We start from the raw sequence: 20,438 nt of genomic DNA on the forward strand, positions 1-20,438 counted from the left end.
TAGAACTAAGGAGAAAGTTCCTAACAGCAAAAGCAATCAACCAATGGAATAACTTGCCTTCAGAAGTTGTGGGTGCTCCGTCACTGGAAGTTTCCTAGACAACCATTTGTCTGGTATGGTTGAGCAAGAGGTTAGACTAGAAGATCTCCAATGTCCCTTCCACTTCTGTTATTCTGTTAATAAAAAGAGCAAGTAACAAGGACTGCAACTGGGCTTCGTTTTCCCCCAAACATAATTTTTACGATCCTACAGTGAAGTTGTTCGAGCTACTTCTTGCCATCTTCTCTTCCACAGTCACCATCTGTTCATTTCTTTCTTCTAGAGGAACACTTGTGTCATTTGGCAGTGCTCATTACCCAATGCTCAGTAACGTGTTTTATGAAAATATTGAAATGGCATCTTAATACCAATGCCTCAAGGCACGGGTGCCATTCTTCCACCGAGAAATATCACTCGCCTCTAAGCGCAGCTACTGGAGCATCCAGCAAACAATCCCAGAAAGTCAGCCTCAACTCAAATTCCATGCCAAAAAAAATCAAAGGGCTCCCACCCTGATGAGGTTCCTCAACACACTGAAAATCTGCTTATTTCCCAGAATCCCCCTTTTCTGGACACCCCTCTCTTTGTTCTTTTATTTTATTGTTCTAGTTTTTTAACAGAATGTTAAACTGCCAAACTCGTTTGGGATTCAGTTGTATTTATATGGTGGAATTGGAAAGCCCAATATGCCTCTTGAGAGAACCCATCAGCCTGTGCCTTAAAGTGGCTGTGAAGTGCAAAAATGATACTGACACACCCCATATGAAACTGTAATATGATTTGCTCAGGTTTGGCTTAATCCAATTTATCAAATCAACGTGTAAGTCCCAAATTTTGTTTCTGGCTTAATGTAAGCAAGTGAATCCTGATAACTGTGAGTTTTTTTCAACAAACATGGCTTAGTGTCAGGAGTGACTCAGGTCTATCTTGTTACCTATTTCTTTCATTTAAAGTTATTACATAATTCCCACAGCACTGTCTTGTGCCTGAGGATATCTACCCATGTAGCACGACTGTGTTACTATTATCCTTCTCATCTCTCCTATTACCTAATCCTATGGCTATCTTGTGACTATCACCTGTTCTGTTGGTTGTATCTTATGAATTAGGGTTGTAATTTAGGATTTATCATTTTGTTGCTTGTGTATATGTTGAGAACCTATGCACCAGAGACAAATTCTTTGTGCACCCCATCACACTTGGCGAATAAAGAATATTCTGTTCGGCTCTGTTCTGTTCTATTTTCTATTCTGTTCTGTACTGTTCTATTCTGCTTGTTCTGTACTGTTTATTTTCTATTCTATTCTATTCTATTCTATTCTATTCTATTCTATTCTATTCTATTCTATTCTATTCTATTCCATTCCATATTCAAAGGGTCTCCAACCCCTGGTCTGTGGACCAGTATCAGACCACAGCATGCCAGCAACTGGTCTGCGCAAACAAGCAAAGCCCCATGGGATGCAGGCAGCACACAAAACCATGTGCTCTCCAGTCTGTGGAACCAGTCCCTGGTGCCCAAAAGGTTGGGGACCTCTGCCATATTATTCTATTCTATTCTATTCTATTCTATTCTATTCTATTCTATTCTATTCTATTCTATTCTATTCTATTCTCATGCAGGCTTACGTTACTCATAATGTGATTTCAGGGCATAGCTTCTCTGCAACCTCAGTGTCTATAATTTACAAACTCAGGCTCATAGCTTAGCACAATATATGAATGCTACCAATTGTGCTTTATACAATTAAATCTGGACAAACAAACCATTGACTGTTCACTGAGGAAATGCAGCCAATAAATTTTGCAACTTTCCTCTTTGCTGTGTCAGTTATCTCACTTTTTGCAAATCAACTGTTCTTCTGCTTCCTGGCCATGATTGCTAGGCGCACAAAGAAGCATTTAGAAGCATTAATGAAGTACCGCATCTCTGTTTAGAAGTATTTTTGCTAGCTTTTTCCCTGAGAATTCTATTTCTGGACAAATTGCTCTGTATAATTAGAACAACTGATTAGGATGAACACAAAGTGGACCCCCGTCTTTGAAAGAGTGTCAGCTATTTTAGAAATAAAGTATTTATTAGGCTCAATATAAAACTGGCATGGATCGTGGGAGGATATTAAATTTCAACTTGAGCTTTGCTCCTAATGACTACATAGCCATAGCCATGTTTCCTTGGTAAAAATTCAGAAATGGTTTTCCGTGGCCTCCTTCTAATATGCTCTTTCATCCTCTCAGACTTCCAAACTTTGAGATTGTTTGGTGCTCTCATTCTGGGAAAGGGAGCTGTGAGTTTCTTCCCTTAATTGGCTACAGGTCCTTAGAGAAGCAAAGTCTGTAGAAGCAGAATAAAATGGGAGGGGAAGAGGGAGAGAGAGCGAGAGAGGGACTAGAAGCAGGATGGATGGACAGATGGAGAGATGGAGAGATAAACAGATGCAGATAAAAACTGGATGATCAACTGAAAAAGCTAGATAGAAGCAAGGCTGTAGAAGCAAGATGGATGGATGGATGAACAGACAGGTGTAGATAGAAACTGGATGATCAACTAATAGATCTAGATAGAAGCAGGGCGGTAGAAGCAGGATGGATGGATGGATGGATGGATGGATGGATGGACGGATGGATGTTGAAATAGGATGATCGATTTATGGATCTAGATAGGATTGTAAAAGCAGCATGGATGGACAGACAGACAGATGCAGATAGAAACCCAATTTTAAGGTCTTATTCCCTCTGTGTTTCTAGTTCCAAGTCACCTTAATATTTTAAGTCCCTAAAGAGAAGGTGACAGGAATGACTGTGAAATGGTTATTTCCAGGAATGTAGTTTTGTTGTCACTGTGTAATTGTAACTGATAGTTTACAATATGTTAAAATTAAATTGTCACGGCTGTACTTGTCAAGAAGCTTACAGGAACGCTTTTTGTTTTCTTACTTATTATACTCCTCGTCTTTGTTGTTCCCTTGCATGAAACAGGGAAGTGAAATAGTTTTGTTATGTGGTATTTTAACTCTGCCTAGGAGAAATTCTGGGTCTTAAGTTAGACCTTCTAGAACCATAGGTTGGCTTAAACTTCAGGTAGCTCAGAGATTGGAGACTACATTGTTTCTGAATTCTTCCCACCATAGTTCAAAAAAACTTATTAGTTTGAAACAAGAAGGACTTATTTCTTACTTACTTCTCCACTGAGCCTCAAGCACCACCCACCTATAGCTTCTGAGGAAACTTGGTCCATTGGTTTCTGATGTAAGCCTGGGAAGTCAAGGTCACCAGATTCAAGTTGACTCTGAGGATCAACTATCAACTAGCTCATGTTCTCCTCATCCTCATGTTCAAGTTGACTCTGAGGATGGACTATCAACTATCTCATGTTGTCCTAGTGGAGAGCAGGATGAAACTGGTCCATCAGTCTTGGTTTCTGGTGTAAGCCCCTCAGTCATGGGGAGTCAAGGTCATCAGACTCAAGTTGACTCTGAGGACAGACTATCAACTATCTCATCTTCTCTTCTAGTGGAGAGCAGGATGAGACCAAGGGGGAGATCCCCCATACCAGAAGATTCAATGAAGTGGCTTTATTCTATCAGACATACACTTTCCATTTTAAAGCCTTCTTCTGATATAAAACGTCAGGTTCTACTCTTGCAATCTGTCCAGGGAGCTTTAGTAATTGTGAAATCACGTAAACAATCAGGAACTGATAAAATAAAGCCACGGGAAGGAATCGCCCAGCTGATCATTTGGAATGAAACAGAACCTGTAAAACTTAACATACCATTGCATTATTTCAAAGTAACAGATTCCCGTCACCCCATTAAATGATAGATGATTCTTTTTTGTATGCCAAGCCCAGGGCTTTTTTCCTCATAGAACGCCCAGAATGGAGATCTGGCATCTTTTTTGAATGGAACCTTGTAGGGTAGGAAGGCAGGTTGCATGACTTGTATGAGTTCCTGCACCTTTTTTTTTTTTTTTAGAAAAAAAAGCACTGGCCAAGCCTACACTACATTTTGTGTCATGGTTTGCGTAAAGGGAAGTAGAGATACTGCGGGGGGGGGGGGCAGAAGGAGAGAAACGGTTTGATGTTTCTGAGAAATCTGAGCCATAAAATGAATGCTGCCAACTCACACTAAATGGATGATTTTATTTTCCCAATAGGTAACTTGCCTTCATGATTTCTTTGGCGATGACGATGTATTTATCGCTTGCGGCCCGGAAAAATTCCGCTACGCCCAAGATGACTTTTCTCTGGATGAAAATGGTAAAAGCTCTTGCATAGTTGTTATTTTTTTAAAGGGGAAGGGTGTCTTCCTGCTCAGTTGGGGGTTACCTTGCATTTGTATTAGACATTTTACATTAAATAATATTGCCCAGAATCACAATAGCATTCAGGTTGCGTTTTATATATCTCATTAGAATCCCAACCTACCCAAATTGGAACCCAATTCAAAATCACATGAAGTATTAGTACTGCATTATAAAACCTTAGTAAGGCCACACCTGGAATACTGCATCCAGTTTTGGTCACCACACTACAAAAAAGAGGTTGAGACTTTGGAAAAAGTGCAGAGAAGAGCAGCTAGGATGATCAAAGGCCCAGAGACAAAAACCTATGTAGAACTGTTGCAGGAATTGGGTATGGATAGTCTAGAGAAAAGGAGGACTAGGGGTGACATGATAGCAGTATTCTAGTATTTGAGGGACTGCTAGAAAGAAGAGAGGGTCAACTTATTTTCCAAAGCACCTGAAGGCAAGTCAAGAAGCAATGGATGGAAACTAATCAAGGAGAGAAGCAATCTCGAATTAAGGAGAAACTTCCTAACAGTGAGAACAATTAATCAGTGGAATGGCTTTTCTCCAGAAGTTGTGGGTGCTCCATCCCTGGAGGTTTTCAAGAAGAGACTGGATGGCCATTTGTCCAGAATGGTACAGGGTCTCCTGCCTGAGCATGTGGTTGGACTAGAAGACCTCCAAGGTCCCTTCCAACTGTTATTCTGTTCTATAATTATCTGAATAAATTAACATAAATTACAATAAATCAGTCTGGGTGCTCCATCACTGGAGATTTTTAAGAAGAGACTGGACAGCCACCAGTCTGGAATGGTCTAGGGTCTCCTGCTTGAGCAGGGGGTTGGGCTAGAAGACCTCCAAGATCCCTTCCAACTCTATTCTGATTGAAATTCTTGATTCATTGTCCACTACAAGTCAAGGACACCTCTAGCATTCAAGAAGAAAAATATCCACAAAAGTGCACTTATTTATATTTTAAAATTTAATGTTCCTGAGGGTAACCATGGGTGATTCCCCACTGATCCCTCCCCCCCCATTAAAAGTGCATGAAGAAGAAACATTTTGTGTTTCACAAGAAGGCTGTAAATCTCATCAAAGTCTTTTTCGCTTCTGGCCACATTGTACCCCCCAAATCCCCTCTATAAATCTGCTTGGTTATTTTTCCTTTAGACAAAACCTGGCAGTTGTCCCTACTGCCTCCTCTGCTGAGAAACACTGATTGATTTGGAATCTATTAAAGATGTTTAATACTTTGTAAGAACTAAGCAAGATCGCTGTAGGTTACAAATTGCTTCTCCAACGATGACAGACACCCTTGCTTTTGTGGGAATTGTCACCGTTTGTAAGAAATTATCACTATCTGGATCTCCTTTGCTTGATGTTCCTCTCTTTTTATTAGCTTCCAAATGTTTTGGATCTTATTCCAAAAGGATGCTTTGGAAAGTTTGGGAGACTGAATGTCACATCTTTCTGTATCAGTTCCTATGCTTCATAGGAACTGAAGTTCCTCCACAGCTTCAATTCATTCATTCATTCATTCATTCATTCATTCATTCATTCATTCATTCACCTATCCATCTACCCATTTATCCATCCATCCATTCATCATCTATCCTTCCTTCCATCCATGCATCCTCATCCATCCATCCATCCATCCTTCCATCCATGCATCCTCCATCCATCCATCTATCCATCCATCCATCCATCCATCCATCCATCCATCCATCCATCTATCCATCCATCCTTCCATTAGATTAGATTGCAGCTAAAATTGATAATTCCTAATTAGATTGTTGACCCTTAGATACACACTTTAGAGTGTATAAAGTATTTTCCCAATTCAGGACCCTAAAGCTGGATCTTGAGGTGACATTTTAGAATGAGTAGAAACATAATACAATGCCTTATTTCAAACCCAGATGGATAATTTGGGAGGAATAGGAATCAGGAATAGGTATATTTAGCACAAAGTGAAATTATTCTGCCAGGCATCCATGTCCAATATTTAGATCAAGTGTTGTTTTCCATCAGTCATACTAAACTATGACGAGTTTCTGATTGGTTCCCATTTGTTGTTGTTGTTAATTGCGAAGTCGTGTCCGACCCATCGCGACCCCATGGACAACGTTCCTCCAGGTCTTCCTGTCCTCTACCATCTTCTGGAGTCCATTTAAGTTTACACCTGCTGCTTCAGTGACTCCATCCAGCCATCTCATTCTCTGTCGTCCCCTTCTTCTCTTGCCCTCCATCTTTCCCAGCATCAGGCTCTTCTCCAGTGAATCCTTCCTTCTCATTAGGTGGCCAAAGTACTTGAGTTTCAACTTCAGGATCTGGCTTTCTAAAGAGCAGTTGGGGTTGATCTCTGGTTCCCGTTAGGGAAGCCATTCAAAGCCGCTTCAGTACCAGATTGATCTGTCCGTTCAGTGAAGCTTCATCAAACTAATTTGATACCATGAAGTTTTGTAAAGGCTTTTCAAACTTCTTGGACATTCTGTAGTGCAGCTCTGGGATCAGAAAAGGAGTAGAGAATTTATGAGACATTGTCTCATGAGTTACTGCCTCATCACGTACATGTGGGAGGAACCAGGATGAAAAGCTGGTTCAAATCATAGTTCTCCAGCCTGGGTGTCCTCCACCTAGGTGGACTTCCAGAGTTTAAAGAAGGTAGCATGAACATTGCAGATAATTTGGGAAACCTGAATTCCATTCATCTGAAGGACATCAATATTCTAGGTTTTCAGCTTCTGAAAAGCATCACGTTTACCGGGATCTTGTACTCACAACATTCATGTTCTGGTTTTGTCTCTTTTACAGAGTGTCGAGTAATGAAAGGAAACCCACCCACTACACCAGGCAGCAAGTCATCTCCAACCCCACAAAAGAGCTCTGCGAAAAGTCCCGCTCCTTTGCGCCGGAGCAAATCACCAGCTGATTCAGGTAACCTTCAGGATGGTGAGTGATTGTTCTCTTCCAACAAATAAATGTTAGCGCCTCATGGATTTGGAGGATAAATTAATGTAACTCAGAAGCATATTCCTGTTTGATTGGACATTAGCCAATTCCAGTGTTATGGAAGAGTCCATGAAGGAAACTGGCTCATCTTGCTTATGATGATGTCCACCCTAATTCTAACCCATTCAAAGAAAAGAAAAACTTTTGGACAAGGGAAAAAGCTAGTAGTCAGTAAAACAGTAGCAGTAATTTATTGCCATTCGTTGTGTCATCTGAAGCATTCCAGAAGAAGTGAGATTTTATTGTTTTATTTTGTTTATATCCTGCCTTTTCCAAATAACTTAAGGTAATGAAGATATTTAGCATACCTTCCTCTTATCTTCTCCATCACAACAATCCTGTGAGGCCAGTTGGGCTGAGAGAGAGAGATTGGCCCAAATGCCTAAGGCAAGTCTATAATTCCCAGTCTCCTAGTGATTGGCCCCAAATCCCCTTAACTGGCTTTCATGGCTAAGGTAGGACTAGAACTCACAGCCTCCTGGTTTCTAGCTTGCTGCCTTAACCACTAAAGCAAACTGGTTATGTGGATGAAAACTTTGTTAAAATTGGAACCCAAGATTATCTTTTGTTTTTCCTAGCATTTCTCATTGGGTTTGATAAAAGATCATGTGGATTCAATGTTTCCCTCAAAGGAAAAGAGAGTTTCAGTTGAATTCTTATGGAGGGAGGCCAATTTCTTTGCACTAGTTTAGTTGCTTTGTTCTTCACAACAGCCCTGCACAAATGATGCTATCTTAGAAACTATTACGGTTTGAATAGGAAATCATAGTTGTTCTACAGTTTGATGAAATTCTTGGAGCTGGCTGAGATGTGAAATGGGCAGCTTTGATTCAAGAAGAGACATCAATTAATGTCAGGGCTGATTGGAAGCCCCTGCTGGATTTCTTTCTTTCTTTCTTTCTTTCTTTCTTTCTTTCTTTCTTTCTTTCTTTCTTTCTTTCTTTCTTTCTTTTTGTCGCATGAAACAGAAAAAGAAAATGGACTGGATGATAAGAAAAAAAGTAGATAACAGAAAACAATGGAAGTTGTGTTGTAAACATAGAGTGAAAGCTTAATGTGACTTTGTTCTGATATCTGTTGCAAAAAAAGTTGGGAGCCATCTTTTGTATTTCTTTTTGTTTTATTCGTTTATAGTTTATTTCATTTAATGGATTTTTACCTTACCTTTATTGCTTTACAAATAACTCAAGGCGGCATTCTTTCCGCTTTGCTTTCATTTTCATTCTTTTATTTTTCCCCCCTTCTATCTTAATTATTAGTTTTTGTTTGTTTTTATCTCTTTACTTTTTTAAAAAATAAAATCTAATTTTATTTTTAAAAAAGAAAGAAAGCATTCTTTAGAAGAGAAGGAAAGATTGCTACCTCCAAACAGTAATGGGAATCTTTCTTGCTCTCTCCCGTCCTGTGATTAGAAGGGATTGATTCATTCCCCCCCCCCATCTTTGATATATTTAGAGAAAATAGGGCAGGATAAAATGTTTAGCTCAGCTATAGTTTCTAATTAAGGAAGGACCGATCGATCTGCCGACAATAGGAAGCATTACTCAATCTCCTATAGGCAAAGAAGTGTTTTTTTTTTCTGATTGCCCTAGTATTTCTTTTCTAAATCCTTTGGCATTGTACCCATCAGGCAAGACCAAGTAGCTTAAGAGGTTGACACGAAGCAAGAAATTAACAACAATAATGCAGTGTTTGTGTTCACCACTGAGCTGGGCAAAAGAAAACGTAACAGACAAAAGCTTCCATCTCTCTGGGTTGTCACATCAATTGTTGGCAATCCCTCAGCGGAACTGACACAGCTGCAAAATAGCTTCAGTCTTCCTTTGCTGTCCTTGTAGGACTCCATTTAAAAAAAAAAAAAAAACCAAGGTAGGGGGTGGGGGTGGAGGATGATTAGGATCCTATGGAAGGAACTGAACACATGTTGTGGGGAGAGGTTTTACAGTGAGATGGGCAGGAAAGAATGTTTCTCGGTCAGGGTTGAAATGAGGGGTCCTTGGTGCTCTCTGAGCTTGGCTGTTTTCTTGCAGATGTTTCATTACCCAAATAGGTAACATCATCAGTGCTAGTGAGTGTGGGGAAAACAAAAAGGACAGAACACATCCTTTCCAGCAACCAACATCCAGATAAGCAGGGATTAACCCCAGACAAACAATCAAACAGAAAACAATGCCCCTCTGAAGGAGAAACTCTACCTTCTCAATATTGCAGGGCAAGCCTCTGTATATAAATAAGAGGCCAACCTCACGCTTATTAGCACTGATGATAGCAACAGCACTTAGACTTCTATACCGCTTCACAGTGCTTTACAGCCCTCTCTAAGCGGTTTACAGAGTCAGCATATTTGCCCCCAACAATCTGGGTCCTCATTTTACCGATCTCGGAAGGATGGAAGGCTGAGTCAACCTTGAGCCGGTGGGAATCAAACTGCTGGCAGTCAGTAGAATTAGCCTGCAATGCTGCATTCTAACCACTGTGCCACCACGACACTGAGGATGTCACCTAGTTGGGTAATGAAATGTCTGCAAGAAAATAACCAAGCTTAGAGAGCACCAAGGACTCCACACAGAGAGATCTGTACTTCCTGAATTTCCTGACTATCAGAGTTATTAAACGATGGAACAGCCTGCTTCCTCAAGTCCTTGTGGACTGTCTGTCCATGGAGGGTTTCAAGAAAAGACTGGGTAGCCATTTGTTCGGAATGGGGTGAAGGTTCCAGCAGTAGGGAGGGTTGGACTAGAACAGGGGTAGGCAACCTTGGCTCTTTTATGACTCATGGACTTCAATTCCCAGAATTCCTCAGCCAGCCATGCTGCAGCTGTCAAAAAAGCCAACACAGTCCTAGCCTGCATTAACAGAGAGTTAGAATCAAGATCACATGAAGTGTTAATACTACTTTATAATGCCATGGAATACTGCATCCAGTTTTGATAGCCGCAATGTAAAAAGATGTTGAGACTCTAGAAAGAGTGCAGAGAAGAGCAACAAAGATGATTAGGGGACTGGAGGTTAAAACATATAAAGAACGGTTACTGGAATTGAGTATGTTTAGTTTAATGAAGAGAAGGATGAGGGGGTGACATGATAGCAGTGTTCCAAGATGCCACAAGGAAGAGGGAGTCAAGCTATTCTCCAAAGCACCTGAAGACAGGACAAGAAGCAAAGGATGGAAACTAATCAAGAAGGGAGGAGCAACCTAGAACTAAGGAGAAATTTCCTGACAGCTAGAACAATTAATCAGTGGAAGTTGTGAATGCTCCAACACTGGAGGTTTTTAAGAAGAGACTGGACAGCCACTTGTCTGAAATGGTGTAGGGTCTCCTGCTTGACAGGGGGTTGGACTAGAAGACCTCCAAGATCCCTTCCAACTCTTATTCTTTTATTCTGTTATCACTGCGAATTCCAGAACCAGAGGCTCGATTGAGAAGTTAATAGAAGGAAAACCACAGAAGACAAGAATTAGCCATTGCAGTCAGTTGCCAAGAGAACATTATAATGCATTTGCAGAGATTAATGGCAAATAGAGCTTGTAGTTATCTGTGTTTGCTTTCCCTCCACCTTATTATAAATTGCAGTAATGGAGAATGATGAATATGCTAATTTCAGCAGTTGTTAGGCTGTGTCAGCCCTTTGAGATAACCCAGACACAAAGCATGAACCATGAGTCCTCGCACTACCTCTATTGTAAGGTTACAATAGCTGTCTAAAAGCACTTCTCCTTCCTTTACTTTTTACATTCTAGAAAACTAGGGATGGTCCATTTGGAGAGGCTTCCCCACATCCCTTCCTTCCATGGGCGGTGTCTCAAGGTCATTCCAACATACCGCTATAGGCTGTGTCTCAAGGTCATTCCCACATACCACTATAGGCTAGTACTCTGTACTCCCTGACTCCTGTTTTGAAAGAAAACATACACCCATACAAATGGAAATGAATTGATTATCTTTTTTTATTTTGCAAAAATGCCCCTTTCTTTAATGAATTTGGAACAAAATTCATCAGCAAATTTGTGACATCTGGGTTTCCTCGCACCAAGAAAGCACCAGGCTGTTGATTCTCATTCAATTAAAGTTCAGTTATTGGCACTGCTAGAACCAGTCCATCAAATACAATTGTCAAGCCTCACCATGAACCACAATAGGCCCAATTTTTTTTTAAAAGATAAATCTCTATTACAGGGAGACACGTAGGATTCCTGGCTACATTTGATGGGCTGTGCTGTTTTCATATAAATTACCATACAGTGTGCAGTTCTAGCTGAGAACCGAGTTTCTTTCTCTAAACTGCAGAGTGCCGAACAGTTTCCATGGAGAACAACAACAGCAGGCAGAATATGTGAGCCCTGGCATTTAAATTTATGTGCTTCTCTAACGGACTTCATGAAGCAATTAAGCCCTGCTAGGTTTATATCTGATGGATTTCTGCAAAGAAAAAGCAGGCGTAGTCTTCCTTCCATCCTTCATTTCAAGCTTTAATCAGACTTTAGGAAGCAAAATGGAATCCAGGAATTGGTTGATGATGGTTCACAGTCTTCTATTATAAGGCATCATAATAACCAAAAAATCGCAAGGGATTCAAAGACATCATCGCAAATAATGAGAGCATCTTAAAGCAGCTTATAAAAATAGTTACAGTTTGTGAAATAATTCGCATATTAGTTATTAAATTAATCAACCTTAACAATTAATAGTTTTAAATTTAGCCTACCCTGTGGCTGTGTTGAAAAGACAAAAATGGCAACTTTCTCTGTAGTTCTAGTGCTCTGTCTTTCTCTTTACAACTTAGTACACATTGCCCTTGACTTACAACCAGTGGTGGGATTCAAATAGGTGAACAACTGGTTCTCTGTGTAGATGCTGCTTCCAGAAGTCCATTCTGGCACTGGGCAACAAAAAATTAGCTACCGGTTCTGCCGAAGTGGTGCGAACTGGCTGAATCCTACCACAGGAAGGAAGGGAGGGAGGGAGGGAGGGAGAGAGGGAGGGAGGGAGGGAGGGAGGAAGGAAGGAAGGAAGGAAGGAAGGAAGGAAGGAAGGAAGGAAGGAAGGAAGGAAGGAAGGAGTGGTGGGATTCAAATATGTGAACAACTGGTTCTCGGTGTGGATGCCGCTTCCGGAAGTCTATTCTGGGCCTGGGCAACAAAAAAATAGCTCCCAATTCTGCCAAAGTGGTGCGAACCAGCTGAATCCCACCACTGGTTACAACCATTTATTTAGTCATCATTCAAAGTTACAATGGCACTAAAAAAAAGTGACTTGTGACACTTTCCAAACTGACGGCTGTTGCAGCATCCCCAGGGTCATGTGATCAAAATTCAGATGCTTGGCCACTGATTCCTATTTATGACGGTTGCAGTGTCCCGGGTTCACGCGATCACTTTTTGCGACCTTCTTACAAGCAAAGTCAAGAGAGATGCCAGGTTTGCTTAACAACCAAATGATGTCAACACTGCTAACATTGGAGGTTTTGCATTGACAACAGATGGAAATGTAGCCATCCTTTTTCCCTTTTGCTTTTAGAGTTAGATTATGCTGGGAGGAGGGGGGATGCGAATGAGAATCTAGCTAGACATGACAACACTAAACTTAGTGTGAGAATCAAGGCTATTGAGCCCAGAACTGATAAAGATTTGGCGGGTGGAGAACTGGAGAGGAAGCCCGCGGTTCAAGCTAATTGGGGGATGTGACTTATGACTGTTAATTGGAGGAGGGAATTGTGCTTTGATACTCTCTGCCCAGGGGAGGGGAATTCAGTTTTTGGCTTCAGTTATGTAGTGCTGATATTATACTACTAGAATAAAAGATTCTTTAAAGTAAACAATGCCTCAAAGTTCTTTTGAAGAGTTTCATCTGTCGGAACCATGACAAATGATTCATTTAAGAATTGCGGGGATTTGCTTAACAACTCAACACGAAAGGACATAAAATGGGGCAAAACACACTTAACAGCTGTCTTGCTTAGCAACAGAAATATTGGGGTCAATTGTGGTCATAAGTCAAGGACTATCTGTATTTGGAACTATTCACCTGGCCTCTTCCTTCCTCCTCTATCTTTTTCCTACTGCTTTTCTGGCTAATTGGCAAATTCAGAGGGGTCAATATAGCAATTCAGATGTTTATGCAACACCTTTGCTCTGCATAGCAGAGAAACCATATGCAGGATCGCTGTCTCCGTGGCCTCTAATACGTCTTTGCTCATCTGTCTCCAAACTAAATAAAATAAGCAAAACCCTAGTTATGAAGCCAGAAAAGTGAGAACATCCAAAACAACCAAATCATTGTTTCCCAGCTATAGATTTCACAAACTAGAATGTAATCTGAGTTTTTCTTTTAAATGTTGATCTTCATTCATGAGTGATTTTTCTTTTGTTCCCTGACAGCAAATGGAACATCAAGTAGCCAGCTTTCTACACCGAAATCAAAGCAATCCCCAATCTCTACACCTACTAGTCCAGGAAGCCTCCGTAAGCACAAGGTATTACGTTTCTTATACCTTACTAAACCTCCTTCCAGCAGGTTATACTGTGTTGAGAGTTACTTGAAGGTAACAGACTTGAGATCACATGTGGACTACTGCATCCAGTTTTGGTCAGCACGATGTAAAAAAGATATTGAGATTCTAGAAAGAGTGCAGAGAAGAGCAACAAAGATGATTAGGGGACTGGAGACTAAAACATATAAAGAATGGTTGCTGGAATTGGGGATGTCTAGTTTAATGAAGAGAAGGATGAGGGGGGACATGATAGCAGTGTTCCAATATCTCAGGGGCTGCCACAATGAAGAGGGAGTCAAGCTATTCTCCAAAGCGTCTAAAGGCAGGACAAGAAGCAATGGATGGAAACTGATCAAGGAGAGAAGCAACCTAGAACTAAGGAGAAACTTCCTGACAGAGAGAACAATTGACCGGTGAAACAATTTGCCCCGGAAGTTGATAGTGCTCTATCATAGAGATTTTGAAGAAGAGAGTGGAAAAAGGCATTTGTCAAGAATGATATAGAATCTCCTGCTTGAGGAGAGGGTTGGACTAGAAGACCTCCAAGGGCCCCTCCAGCCCTGTTATTCTATGTTCTATGAAACTGTGTTGAGCTGATCTCTGTGAGGGTAGGACCCTTCTACCCCAAGCAGGACTCCAGATCACTTAGCTGTGCCAGTTTTTTTGCTTATTTTTTTTAACATGATTTTCCCCACTTTTCCCCAAGAACTCAAGACAGAGGGCATTGCATGCCTTCTTCCTATTTTTCACCAAATATAGGGGGTAGAATGGGCTGAGAGAGAAAGTCTGGTTCAAGGTCACTCAAATGAGCACGCCCAGTTTTTCAGGAGCTTTGCCCCCAGCAAGACCCCAAAGAATGGGAGATACTATAGGAAAAAGCCCTAAGCCAGTGGCTGGGTGTGCTTTTAAAATAACATCCAAGCTAATGTTACTTCTGTAAGCTGTAAAGTCCATTTTGTCGCTGCTGTGGTGATAGTTTTCTGGGTCAGAACTGGTAGTAACAGTTGTTTCGGCTTTCTTGTTAACGTCCTCTAAATTTCCATGTCCTCTCTCTCTCTACACACACAGGCCCACATGGGAGGGCACAGCCTGACAGTGAGAACAATTAATCAGCAGAAGGGCTTGCCTTCAGAATGTCTATGGAGATTCTCAATCATCCAGGTCATAGTTGTGCCAAAGGTGCTTCTCAAAAGACAACTGGACTTTCTTGTTGTTGTTTTTTTTCCTTGAAAATGTTTCACTTCTCATCCCAGAACTCATCAGAACTGATAAAACTTCTTGGATGAGAAGCGAAACGTTTCAAGGAAAAAAAAAACAAGGCCGTCCAGTTGCCTTTTGAAAAGCACCTTTGGGATTTGCCTTCAGAAGTTGTGGATGCTCCATCATTGGAGTTTTTCAGAAGAAATTGGACAACCATTTGTCTGAAACTGTATAGGTCTACCTGCTTGAGCATGGGGTTGGATTAGAATAGTGGTTCTCCACCTGTGAGTCGGGTCCCCATTTGGGGTCGAACGACCATTTCACAGGGGTCACCAAATAATGCAGTCCGCCATTTTTTCCCCCTTTTCCTTAGCTGTGCTACTCCCTTTTATTCTATTGGCTTTTGAAAGCCAATAGAAGAGACTCTCTTGAATAGAGTCTAATTCTATTGGCTTTCAAAAGTCAATAGGAATTGTCCAGGCTGTCTCTGCCCTACTGAGCCCGCCAAAAGTCCCATTCTGCAAACGGTGCTTCACCAGCTGAGTAGTCCTCGACTTACGACCGGTTGAGTAGTCCTCGACTTACGGCCGGTTGGGGGTTGCGGCATTAAAAAGGTTGAGAACCACTGGATTAGAAAATCTCCAAGGTTCCTTCTGTTATTCTGTCCCATGCCAGAATTTCATCCATACAAAGGAAGTTTTAGGCTCCTGTTGCTTCCTTCCTCTTGATGCCTTCCGGTCTAATTGTGGGATTTAACGCTTGTCCCTTTCTTCTTACAGGACCTGTACCTGCCTCTATCCTTGGATGACTCTGATTCTCTTGGAGACTCTATGTAAAGGATACCCAGTTCCCCGTCTCCGTAGTACACGCTCTGTTTTAAACGCAGAGCAGTACTCTAGCCCAAACGGAGCAGAGAGGTCACTGGTGCTCGCAATCAATCCAAGGACACAAAACTTATGGTTTTTGCTTTCTTTGCTTTGCTGTCTTGTTTCCCCTCCTATGAGTTCTCCTCTGTGTTACAAAACCAACACTAGCAACGGACCAGAGGTAAAGGGATACCAACCATTTGCAGAACTTCACCCTCCAAGTCAAACGGTTATTCCTGGTGCTCTTTGAAGCCAGAGACAAAATAGAACATCACGATCTTACGACTTTCTGTTCTCTCTCTTTGTACTGGGCACAATGACACCAGGATTGGCTGCCAGTGTAGGAAAAAAGATGATCATGTCTTTTCAAAAGATTCCGTGTCAAAATAGTCCATCAGCAGATGTGGCAACACTGCCCCTCAGCTTCCACTTTTACCACCAGACATTCATTTTTTCAGACATTCATTGTTACCAGCAACTCTACCAAAGTAGCTTTGTTCCCCTAATCCTGCCATGTTAAATTTAATACTTTCCTATTAAGTATACTTGATTTATGCTCACAGCCACCAAGGGCTAAATCCACCATGGTAATCAGGTCAATATATCACAGCGTGCCCCAAAAATAAATGAGCAGAAAGTTATTTATAGTAGTTTTCCTGCAGGACCCTTAAGGTCAGAATCTTTTCACTGCAGTGGTTGGTTTTTTTTTTTAAAGACATGGCAATAAAAAGAAAGATTTGGTTGATATGAAGTTACTGGAAGTGTTGTGTGGTATCTCTTGACCTCTGAAAGATTCTTCCTGCCTTGCAAACAGCCAACACTTGAAAACACTGTGAAGGTTTTGTTTTCAGGTTTCTTAACACTTCTCTGTTCCTACAACTACTGCGATCGCTGTTGTTAATCAGTACAATTTTATAGAGGGGGAAAAAACGACCTTAGCTAGGTTTTAGAGAAGCAATTCTTCAAGCTTCTTCTTTCTTTCTTTCTTTCTTTCTTCTTCTTCTTTTTTTTTTAAAAAAAGTAAAAACTGGTGACTTGATTTTGCTTAAAAAAAAGAAAAAAGAAAACAAAAGTATAGAAAAATGTTCTGTGCAGTGAAACGTTTTAGAAGTTGTGCCCAAATATGCCATCTGAAATAGGAAAAGAAAAAACAAAGCAAAACAAAACAGGGCTGGCATTCTGAGCGGGTGCATTGGGTGGGGTGAGGGTTCTTACCATTTGGTGAGTATTTTGAGAAGGTTTGTAACATTGGTTGCCTCAAAAAGAGTCCAGATGTCTGCTCACGCCGTGTGATTGGAGCCCTGACTTGGATTTTTTTTTAATGTGTATTGCCGGGCGCGGGGCTCTGCAAAGCAGGTTGTGTTTCAACTTAGAGGCACCATGTTGATTTTTTTGCCTCCAGCCCCACCCCACCCCACCCACCCCCGTGCAACATGCTGGATTTACCTTGCCATTTTTGGAATGTTCGAGAATCCGAATGAAGGCCAGCAGACTACCTTTGCGTCCTTTTTTTTTTCTAGGAAAACAACCCATTTGAACAGAATGCAAAGCATAAGCAAGCTTTTCCCCTTTTCCAATAATTGTAAATGCAATGATTGATACAGGGCTGACCATTTCCCCTAAGCCTTTTTATCAGTGCTGGATAGTGTACACTGCCTTGTTCCTGATTCATCCAAATAAGTGCTTCGGTTTTTATTTTTCATTCTCAGATCTTTCCCTGTGAGGTGCTCTGCTTTTTTTGGGGGGGGGGAGGAGCAACCCCTTTCTGAATTTAGAAGGTGTATGATAAGAATTCTTTCTTTCGCTTCGATTGGAAAAGCTGCTTTGGGCCACTTGTGTGATATGGAAAGGTGAGCTTGAAGAGGCATGATTTTCAATGCTTTCACTTGGTGACGTAGCTCACTCCTTTGCTCACCTAGTGTGTGTGTGTGGGGGAAAACTTTTCCCATTTCTTAAAATGGCTTCCTCTTACCCATTGGTTAAGAGTGTTGCACCGCTAGCAAGCATTGAGACTTCTGGGGTGACGATGTGGGTGAGCCGAGTATTAGGATGTTATTGTTGAAGAGGAGGTGTCAGATGATGGAGTGGCCTGTAGTTAAGAATCCTCCACCACAAAGACAAGTGAGACTGAGCCCATTGCTAGCCAAAGCAGTGTCTAGAATTTCCTCTTCCCCAATGTTGTCGTTTGGTCTGATGCATCCATTCAACCCTGGTTCAGGAGAACCACTTTTCTCATTGGATCACAGTCAGATCGCCATGGGGAAGGCCGACTTTGAGGACAAAGCACAGAAAAAGATCTACAAGAGAATTTCCCATGGTGTGTTTGACCCCTAGCAGATCTAGTGTATAAATTGGAGCAGGTCTCTTAATTTCTTGGTGCCTCAATTTACCTTATCTGTCAAAATAGGGACAGGAATACTTCTCTACCTCATGGGACAGGGGGTTGGGTTGGCAAGTGAGTCATTTGGTTAATGCCGTAAAAGACATATTTGGTGGAAAAGTACTTATGGCTTTGGAAGGGGCTGGATTTGTTGAGTCCAGGGAAGGTTTCCTGGGAGGGGGGGTCTGAAAGATCTTCTTTCTACGGACAGCCAAGCAGCCCTGACACCACAACTAATCAATGCACACACTGTGAGCTTTGTCTGTTGTCAACACCAGAAACAGGAACTGATCTCTCCCTCCCAGATCTGGCAATGGTGGCTATGTCCCTCCTGAGATTCTGAATCATGGTTACAAAGGTGACCTCCGTTGTGAATTGCTTACAGGAACACTTGTCAACTTTGAGATAAGCTTTGTTTGCCACACACTCACTTTGCTCCAGTTTTGATCTTCTGTTCTCTCTCTCTCTTCTCTCCCGCTTGAAGGGCTGTTCTCACTTTGCCAGTTGAGTGTGATCAGAGGAGCTGTACTTCTGGAAAGTGAAACTGTGCGATCCTTTTCTGCTCAAGGTGATGATGCTTCACGACAGCATTGCCTTTTCCTAATGTCAAGGGTCTACACTTCTTGATGCCTTCATCTTTCCTGGTTTAATAGAGAAGAAGCAATGATCTCCATCAAAACTGAGCCATGGAGAACAGACCCTTTCCCTCCCTCTTTCTCTCTCTTACGCACATACACCCATGCAAAACACATCTATAGATGCTTGATCTATTTGATTGCTGTTCTTGGGCAATGCCCTACTAATCCTTGGTGGTACTGTAGAGTCTCTTGAATGTTAACCTTTCTCTTTCTTGATTGCACAGAGAGGACAAACGTAGACTGTTTCTATCTGCCAATGGAAACTCTGAAGTAGCATTGTCCTTTGTATAAAATGCTGGGAACATGTATTAAGGGAGAAGTTACCATACGTATCTTCAGCTTGTAAGCCCTTGAGAAGCTCATAGATAGAATGATAAATTAGATCCATTTTCCCCAGCTTCAGACTTCCAATTCTCTGAAATCCCAAAGAGAATTGAATTTCCTTTAGACATACAATCTGGACATTTTGGCAGCTGGAAACTGGATAGAATTTTGGTCCATTCCAGTAGTGATTCTTGATCATGGTTTACATGCTATAGCTTCCCCACCGAACGTCTTTGCAAAAATGCAGATTTGGGCTTTCATTTTTATTGCACTTAATCATGGCAGGTTTGAAAGACTGATCTAACGCGAATGTCGTTGCTTAAGCTGTGCCATGCGGTGCATTATTTCTGAATCCAGAAACGGTGAGATTCGGCTTTTGTAAGTGTTCACCTTGTCAGCGTTAAAGAAAACCGGAGGCCTAGTCAGTGGGAAAGTGAAGGTTCTTCTTTCTAGAAAAGGAATGGGTGGGGCGGGGGGAGCCATTCAAAACTTGCAAAAGTGAAACAGGGTAAAGAACAAGACTCCCAGGTTTTAGAAGAATCTTTCAGGTAAGTGTTTTTGAACTGTAGGTAGGAATCAGTGACTATGTCAGATGTAAAACTGCCTATGTAGTGGATGTTGCATGATTCTTTGTACAAAATGAATAAATTAAAATGCATGCCGAATAGCCATATGTACCATGCTAGGTGTGTTCAGCTCCAAACTCATCAAAAAAAATATATATTAGAGCTACAGTGCTCTTACAGCTCATTCATCGGTGCAAACAGTCACCCCCTATTTCATACAAACTGATTGTCTTATGACAGACAGCAGCAGTGAAGGAATATAACAGCAGCTTTCAATACACTAGCTGCAAACTTGAGCAAACGTTGGGTGGCCAACATTGGGTTGTTACTCAAGGAGGAGAGGGCTGAGGGCCACACAGTAGATGGACCACTGTATCACACATGTGACCAAGGGAGGCAGTGATGGCAATTATTTAATTTTAGTTTGGCTCTTCTATGCCTATTGTAGGATTTCCACTAGTGTTTATGTGCGTCCCATTTCAAAATAGCAGCTTCCTGTATTCACAGAGGAAATTCAAGGACCTCAGAAAGGTGATGGGGTAACTTGTGGCTTGAGGCTACAACCCCATCCTGTCAGGCACAATCAACCAGACCCACATGTATAGAGTTCAAACTAGCTACTTTATTGTTC

General features: G+C 41.5%; 1 protein-coding gene across 8 annotated transcripts in view; it reads left to right on the forward strand.

Annotated features, from left to right (window-relative positions):
* DCX (doublecortin) overlaps positions 1 to 18,829 on the forward strand; it is a 64,346-nt gene extending 45,517 nt beyond the window's left edge. For 5 of the 8 annotated variants that reach the window (XM_039361606.1, XM_039361603.1, XM_039361609.1 and 2 more), the window contains exons 4-7: positions 4,198 to 4,300; positions 7,144 to 7,281; positions 13,721 to 13,818; positions 15,813 to 18,829. In XM_039361606.1, the coding sequence (XP_039217540.1) occupies positions 4,198 to 4,300; positions 7,144 to 7,281; positions 13,721 to 13,818; positions 15,813 to 15,869 (396 nt within the window). In that variant the 3' untranslated portion in view covers positions 15,870 to 18,829. The remainder of the gene's footprint in view (positions 1 to 4,197; positions 4,301 to 7,143; positions 7,282 to 13,720; positions 13,819 to 15,812) is intronic. The other 3 variants (XM_039361610.1, XM_039361608.1, XM_039361611.1) reach the window with 3 other exon arrangements.
* Positions 18,830 to 20,438: the final 1,609 nt, after the last annotated feature.

This window comes from Crotalus tigris, unplaced genomic scaffold (assembly GCF_016545835.1).
Source record: "Crotalus tigris isolate CLP2741 ecotype Arizona unplaced genomic scaffold, ASM1654583v1 scf7180000019309.743544, whole genome shotgun sequence".
Classification (NCBI taxonomy): domain Eukaryota; kingdom Metazoa; phylum Chordata; class Lepidosauria; order Squamata; family Viperidae; genus Crotalus; species Crotalus tigris.